The following is an 8,338-nucleotide window of genomic DNA, read 5'->3' as shown; positions in this document are numbered from 1 at the left end:
AGCACAACAAATTTCGAAAGCAGTGAGGGCAGCACAGCAAACACCATTGGAGGTCAGGAGCAATATTCACCGGAGATGTTACCGAATTCTGACATGGTAAATCAACCTGTAAATCAATCTGCAATTTTTAAATTTTAGGAGAGCACATGGTCGCCATTGTGGCTCAGAGTTACCATTTTAATGAATATAATTTACTCCTTCTGAAATAGACACATCTGAAAGTTTTCTATCCGATGATGACGTCACGATTGGTGATATGGCAGTAATTGTTGCTTCAGAGGCTAGTTCCCAGCGTGTCTATTCTATAACTGGTCTAAGATTGAAAAAATAGGATTTTTTGACAATATCCCAAGTCTCTTCCAATTTTATTAGCTTTTGTTTCATCCAATGATCACTATCGAGAAACCGCAATATTGCAGATTTTGTTTTTCTTAAAACAATTTTTTAATTAAAACATCGTACATAGCTATAAGCAATCTATAAAATTCATCTAACTCATTTAGCTGAGCAGCATAATATTAGCCGTGTACTTCAATATCTGAAGATCTTTGTTGCATTTGTGTGAGTCTCTTGAATGCCTGTCAGAGAACATTATCAGAGACTCCATATCCGATGATGGGACACAGAGATCTCCTTTATTTATCGTCTAATAACACTGAGAGGACAACCTGAAAAAATAAATAATCAGTTTAAGTGAACAAATTAACATGAACATTAACAGAACATGTTGTTTCTTTCCAACCATTCATAGTTGAGAGTGATATTGTATGTATCAATGTATAAATAAATAAATAATTAAATATATAAATAAATAAAATTACAAAAAATAAAATCAGATACTATTGAATAAATAGTACAGTAAACGTCCGTAGTCTTGCTCGGTGACTTTGAACCGGCATATAGGCAAGGAATGGTTCGCGGAGTAATATTCACGGCTTTGCAAAACATCAGGCTTCAGAGACCCTAGATGGAGGAAGCTCCCTACACCCAGAGATTCTTCATGATTGAGAGAGTTGCAACGTATCACCAACAATGAAATAGCATGTTGACGATGTCAGCTGATAGGCTGTGTTGTGCTAAAAGGACAGTAACTCCAAAAAGCTCCTTGTGTATCTTTTCCAATGCAACACGTTGCTTTTGAGAAGATACAAAAGAGCATCTGTTCCTTATGGAAAGATACATTGAAGCTCCTTGTGTATTTTTTGATGCAACACGTTGCTTTTGAGAAGATACAAAAGAGCAGCCGATACCTTCACTTCGAACATTCTCTACACTGGAAGTATGAATGCAGAGTGAGAGGGAAAGATGTGTGAGAGAGGCATTCTTACCCCTTCATCCCTACCAAACCAGCCAATCTATCACCGTTCAAGGGGTTCAGACTCATGTTATACCTCGTGGTCTCTATGACGTTACGACATGTACTCAGAAGAGTTATTGGATTTGCTGGTAAAGCCAATTAATTTTAAGAAATTTAATTCATAATGAATTTTTGTATTTTTAAGTATTTTTTCTAATATATAATGTTTTGTTTTTGTGTATTATTTTGAGACAATTTTTTTCGAGTTACAACGTAGAGTTGAACGGTTATTGTCAGTCCAAATATTTTTTTTTAATTAGCAAATTTTTCAAATTACCCTCCGTTCTCTAGTAATCATAGAATTCACAATCTACATTGAATCTACTAATGACTATAGTGAGGTAGACGTTATAAAGGCAGTGGAGAAAGATAGGAGAACAACGTTGCCGATCCTCCAACATGCTTCTATAGACGGTAGCTGATACAGGTTATTGATGTTATATTAACGGTTATATTCATAATTCATAATTAAGATGAAATATTTTGTGATTAATATCAATTCTACATTATTGAAAGACTATCTGGCAACAGAACAAAGCGAGAAAGAGATAGCGCTATCCGCTTTGTTGAATGATAGACAGGGATAGCAATGTAATCAAACACTGCCATTATAACGTGGACCTCACTATAGTTAATTCAATACTTTAAATAAATAAAAGTAATTAAAAAAAAAAACATAAATTTGCATACAGGAAGAGTACATTTTGAGGTGAGAGTGAAATTTGATTACTATTTGTGAATGAGTAAAGACTAATGATATTCACTCTCCCACATAGTCACACTTTACTCTAAAGAGGAAAGAGAAGAGTAATGGATAAGAGTTCACGAGCTTCAACCATAGATAAACAATAGCATGAATATACTATCTAATATACCATGGTATAGGGCGATTATGTCGCAACTTTTACTGTATCTCAAGCCGATAGTTCATGTAATTCTTTCCCGTGAAGCTGTGTGACACTGGTAGTCTCTCACTGGCCGTTCATACACTCTCACCCAAACAAAACAGTAAAATTCGACAATAATCAACAGTAATCGGCTTGAGATAACAGTAAAAGTTGCGACATAAACGCCCTATACCATGGTACATCTATTTACGCTATTGTTTATCTATGCTTCAACTTACCTGCGCCGAATATGATTGTTAACTGTTGGAGTTCCACGAGATCACACATTTCAATAGAGATCCTTTCTTATCCACATCCAGCTTTCTGATGACATCGTCTAATGACTCGGAACTTTCTTGTTGCAATTCTGTGAATAAATAGCAATTCATAGAATCATTTTATTTATTTATTTATTCATTCATTGTATACAACACTATAATCATAATACAATTATGATATTGGAGGAAAAACTAGGCTGAGCCTGTACTATTTCTCTCCAAAATTTTTATAAATGTCAATGTTGTCCAAAAGTTAAGGTTATGCAATCACACACAGCATATGTGTAATTATATTAGATGATGTAATACTGATTTTAGAACGTAATTAGTCTATAGTGTGGTCCACCTTATAATGGCAGTGGATAAAGATAGAAGAATAGCGATGCCGATTGTCTGCATTAATTAATTATATTTCTACACTGTCAAAAACATAATTGTTTTTGGTTAAGGACCTAGAAAAGGATAGTACCACCGGCGTTGGTCGAATGATAGACAAGGATAGCAAAACCAAAGTTGATCAAATACTGTCATTATAACGTGGACCTCACTATAGTCGAGTAATGATTACAGCTCTTAGTCTCATCTTCAATATTTTCAAACAATGTGCAGAATAATTATTTAAAAACCAATTAATTAATCACAATATCCACAGTTACAATATAAGGCACTCAGTCTCCCTATCAGAGTCTCCTCATAGAACCGCCGTGTTTGAAAATCTCCGCAATATATGGGCTTAAAAATACACAATAGGCTCCCTCAGGATATTAGAGACATGGCGGACGTACGAAAATTCAGAAATTGTTAAAGAGTCTGTTGCTTGAAAGGCCATACTATTCTGTGTATGAATTTCTGCAGGAATAAGTCATATGAATAAAAACAGAGCATATGCTCATGAGCATGAGCATGGAGCATAAGGTTTTGCTCATGAGCATCAGGTAGAAGCATAAGCAATTGCACATTTTTATATGAATAAGCTTTACCTTATACTCTCACCTTATGCTCCTGAATTCTGGAGCAAATGCTCACGTATTTTAAAGATTTTCCATCAGCTGATTCGCCTTTGTGGCCTTACTTTGTTTTTATAGTAAAGTTTAGAATGTGCTACTCACGTAAGAGCTAAATATGCAAGTATAGACACCGCTTGTTTTTTGGTCGTCTGCTCTGTTCTCTAATCTATGAAATGAGTTCTGGATTTTGAAACAATAGCGTGAAAAATGTCATCTCTATAATAATCTTCAGCATAATCTTATAATCACAATAGCCTTCTTATAATCGTCTACACTCTCATCTTCTTAAATCTTATATCGGAAAGGTATCTTTTGTATTTATTCTTTTGTAGGGATGATGTGATATATATATCATGGTTGAATCTAAAATGAGTTTTATAGTTCTCAACTATGGTTGTGATTGTATCTGGTATAGTTTCCTCTTACTCACAGGAATTAGTTGAGCCATTTCACTATGAGCAAAAGGTGAAAAGCCGCTCAAGACTAGACTCACCTTTTTTGAAGCACTTGCTTCAAGAGTTGAGCGAATGCTCAATCTATTTTTTTGATGAGCATGAGCAAATGCTTTCGCTCACGTTTATTCATAGAAAATGAAGAATATGCTCAATATTCTAGAAGTATAAGCAAATGCTCAACTTTATTCATATGGCCCATTATTGTTCCTTGTATTTTATTCAACCCAGGCCCTTGTACATTTTACTTGCACATAATTTTGACTGACTGCGTTTTTTTAAATATATTTTATGTGACTATTGTATAATTACAGTATTTTATCAATGTGATTGTTTTATGTGTTGAGAACCTTACCAAGGTTGCTCTTTTTTGACTCCCCTCTGTCTGATTATCATATGTTCAGGATGCAATATTATAAATTGAATTGAATTCTCATATTGATTAATTACTTGATATATTTAATTCATTATACAATATCGGGGCACCGAGCTTTGCTCTTTATTTTTATTTATTGATAAACAGAACAAAATTCTCTAAAATGACAGTGTTCATATTTCACAGCTGGCTATACGTCATCTTATGAATTTCGGGAATGCGATATTTTGATTTTCACACACTTTTTTACTATCCACAGCTGTTTCAGCCAAGGATGAATTATCCTTTTAATGTCATTCAGCGAGTTTTCCCAAGGATGAGACCTAGAGCAATCGAATCTTCATATCATAAACCTACTATGTTCCGAATTTCGTGAAAATCGTTAGAGCCGTTTTCGAGATCCGTTAAACATAAATAACCAGATATATAAATACAGAAATTGCTCGCTTAATATAATAGGATATTAATGATTCTCTATCAATTTGTGTAGTAATTGTTGAAAACTGACTGGTGACAATTTTGAGCACAGTGGCCGGCCGCTCCAGTCGCAGGGCCAGTTCGAGGGCAGGCAACAGCATGTGGTTGTGAATGAGGTTGTCGAGCCTTTGTTGGTGCTCGACGAGAGTCTGCCTCTCGTTGGCCGCCTCCAGACGAGCCGCCTCCCGTCGATCCACCCAGAACTGCAGCTAGAGTCGTCACCTCCCGTCACCAGCACTTGCTCGTCTTTTGACACTGAAAATGCGCACAATTTCATTAAAATATCAACAAAAATCTGCTGGTGGAGCACCAAAATTATGAGATAAAGTTATTCTTTGTGTATTTGAGAATTTGATATTGTGGTGGTTATTCTATTAAATAAACAGCTGTGGTTTTTTATAAAGTGTGAAGTTTTCAGCTCAAAAATTTCTAATTGCATTCGAAATTTAGACTTTTTGAATACGGTAATTATTAAGTTACTGTTCTAGATTTTTTGATTCTAGACTCTAATAGTATCTATTTGATTCAAAATTAGCTCGTTTATTTGAGTATTGAAGAGTGTAAATTGTATTTTGAAAGTGAAAGTGACATAACCAACTTTTTGTTTTGGATAAATTGGAAATGGGATAGTTTTGGGCATGAGCCTGTTGTGCCTTTCCTCACGTTAAGTATTTGAACACAATGTGATAAATAAATAAATAAAAAGACTAAGAAATTGTTAAAAACCACAGATTCATAAAAGTAGAAACTTGTCTTTCTACTTTTAATAATCTGTGGTTTTTGACAATTTTAAGTCTTTTTATCTAAGATAAAGTTATTTCTGTTAGCCACTATAACTCATTTATTTATTCAACAATGATAAAACATATAATCATAAACAGGCTTATAGCCCTTAGAATTCCATCCCCGAATTTTGAAAATAAATAACATTAAACGATACTAGAATTACACACACTAACAACATTTATAATAATCGTAGATATATCAATTACTCAAATATCTTCAGAGAATAGAATGAATTATTAATTATTATTAAACGAAAATCCAAATTAAATGCTGTAAATCACCCCGAAGACTTATGTTACTGCCAATATTGACAACAGGGTAAACAACTAGATGGAAATTCGATGTGCGCTACTGTTCAAGATTATTTTTTTTCCAATAATTTGGTTTTTCGTTTAATATTAATTAATTCATTAGCATTTGAACAATTGCAATATCTCAGTAATTTCAATCTGTAGACTGGCTGGCCGCTATGGCTTCGTATAAATGAGCGCTGCTATCCAGAGAATGTCAGTTTGGTGTAAGGGTAAGCATTCCTGACGGCAATTAGGAGGTACTGGGTTCGATTCCCGGGCTGACAAATAATTTTTGAATAGTAGCGCTCATCGAATTTCCATCTAGCTGTTTACTCTGTTGTCAATATTTTCAGTAGCAGATGTCTTCGGGGTGAATTACAGCATTTAATTTGGATTTTTGTTTATAATAATAATAATAAAATAATAATAATAATAATAATAATAATAAATTATTTGTCAGCCGCGAAATCGAACCCGGTACCTCACAATTGCCGGTCAGGAATACCCTTACACCAAACTGACAATCTCTGGATATCTCGACTAAACTAGTAGTTCTGTGAACAGTAGACCTCACCGCAGTATTCTCATCCACAAGTACCTGATTGAAACTATAGACCTTATGGAAATACAGCAATAGACTGGCTTCTCCACACATCTGTGTAATCACTTGTCAGCTGATTTATGATGAATAATTCTATAGTCTGATTCTTACTCTAATATTGGCGTATGAAGGAGGCTCCTTTTCCTTTTATATTATCCTTGAATGCAAATTTCCAAAAACCTTGTATATACGTCAACGCGCAATTTAAAAAGGAACATACCTGTCAAATTTCATGAAAATCTATTGCCGCGTTCGCCGTAAATGCGCAACATATAAACATTTAAACATTAAAGAAATGCCCAAACCGTCGATTTGAATCTTAGACCTCACTTCGCTCGGTCAACTATATCCTCTGTAGACTACCTGAATTATTCTTAAAGTGAAGAGATATTACTTTTTGGAGTTATCTAGAGGCTATTCCCTAGTGGATTGAGGCAATTTATTACTTACCTGCAAGAGCCCACACTTTGCCGTCATGTTGATCGAATGTGGCCATACATTCACTGCTCTTAATGCACCACAACTTCATGAGGCCGTCACTGCCAACACTCACCAGCTGCAGGCCTCGGCTCAGAAACTCTACTCGCAGAACCGAGGAGCCGTGACCTTCGAACGTCTGCAAAAACATATACAATCAACTTCAAACTCGACATGAATCTTTAATTAATCTCAAAGTCGATAGATGACAATCAGACAATGATTTAACTATAGGCGAAAGAAGAATGGAAGAAGCATATATACAAGTATCTCATATGAGCACAATAAACTTCAGATTCGATATTAAATCGGAGAATGATTGAACTATAGGTGGAAGAAGAATGAAAGAAGCATATACAATTATCTCATATGAGCACAATAAACTTCAAATTCGACATTAAATGGAAAAATTATTAAACTATATGTGAAATTAGAAAGAAAGGAGTTAACGAGTATCTCATTGACCTTTACTAGATTGAGCAGATACTAGTCGTTCAGTAGTATAGTGAGGTCCACGTTATAATGGCAGTACTTGATTAGCATTGGTGTTACCACCTTGTCTATGGCCCGTTCTGGGAACATGAAATGTGGTAAATTGTCCGATTCACAATTTACCCGCGTAAAAAGTTCCGTGTTCCATGGAAAATTTTGACAGATTCTGTACCAGAAACCAGTACCCAGCAAATTCCTGCCCCACAGTCGAAGCCTGGTGAATTGTGACAGTCAAATTTGAAGAGCTCTCATTGGTCAATTGAATTGTAGTCTGCTTGCTTCTCTGCGCATGCGCTGATAGCTTGTTGTTAAGTTTGTTTACCATAGCATAGCCATAGAATAATAACCAACAAAATGAGGTTTGATAATCATTCGTTAGATAAAATTTTTCTCTAAAGAAAATTTAGAGAAATGGTGTGAAAGAAATGCACACTTTTCTAGACGGTAAGTTTGTAATGCAGCCTTTGTTCATTTGAGCAGCTATGTTTGTTCACCATAGCATAGCCATAGAATACATAACCAACAAAATTATGTTTGATAATCATTCGTTAGATGAATTTTTTCTCTATAGAAAGTTTGAGAGAAATGGAGTGAAAGAAATGCACACTTTTCTAGACGGTAAGTTTGTAAAGCAGCCTTTGTTCATTTGAGCAGCTATGTTTGTTCACCATAGCATAGCCATAGAATACATAACCAACAAAATTATGTTTGATAATCATTCGTTAGATGAATTTTTTCTCTATAGAAAGTTTGAGAGAAATGGAGTGAAAGAAATGCACACTTTTCTAGACGGTAAGTTTGTAAAGCAGCCTTTGTTCATTTGAGCAGCTATGTTTGTTCACCATAGCATAGCCA

General features: G+C 34.9%; 1 protein-coding gene across 1 annotated transcript; it reads right to left on the bottom strand.

Annotated features, from left to right (window-relative positions):
* Positions 1–2,483: 2,483 nt before the first annotated feature.
* On the bottom strand, positions 2,484–7,157 carry LOC120349353 (transducin beta-like protein 3). The gene is made up of 3 exons (XM_039419324.1): positions 6,965–7,157; positions 4,866–5,089; positions 2,484–2,611 (listed from the first exon to the last, which is right to left on the bottom strand). The coding sequence occupies exons 1-3, from the start codon at positions 7,140–7,142 to the stop codon at positions 2,582–2,584; spliced, it is 432 nt and encodes a 143-aa protein (XP_039275258.1). The 5' UTR covers positions 7,143–7,157; the 3' UTR covers positions 2,484–2,581.
* Between the last annotated feature and the right edge of the window lie 1,181 nt (positions 7,158–8,338).

This window comes from Nilaparvata lugens, unplaced genomic scaffold (assembly GCF_014356525.2).
Source record: "Nilaparvata lugens isolate BPH unplaced genomic scaffold, ASM1435652v1 scaffold9494, whole genome shotgun sequence".
Classification (NCBI taxonomy): Eukaryota; Metazoa; Arthropoda; class Insecta; order Hemiptera; family Delphacidae; genus Nilaparvata; species Nilaparvata lugens.
Note: the sequence above shows the minus strand (reverse complement) of the source record. Positions and strands in the feature narration are given on the sequence as shown.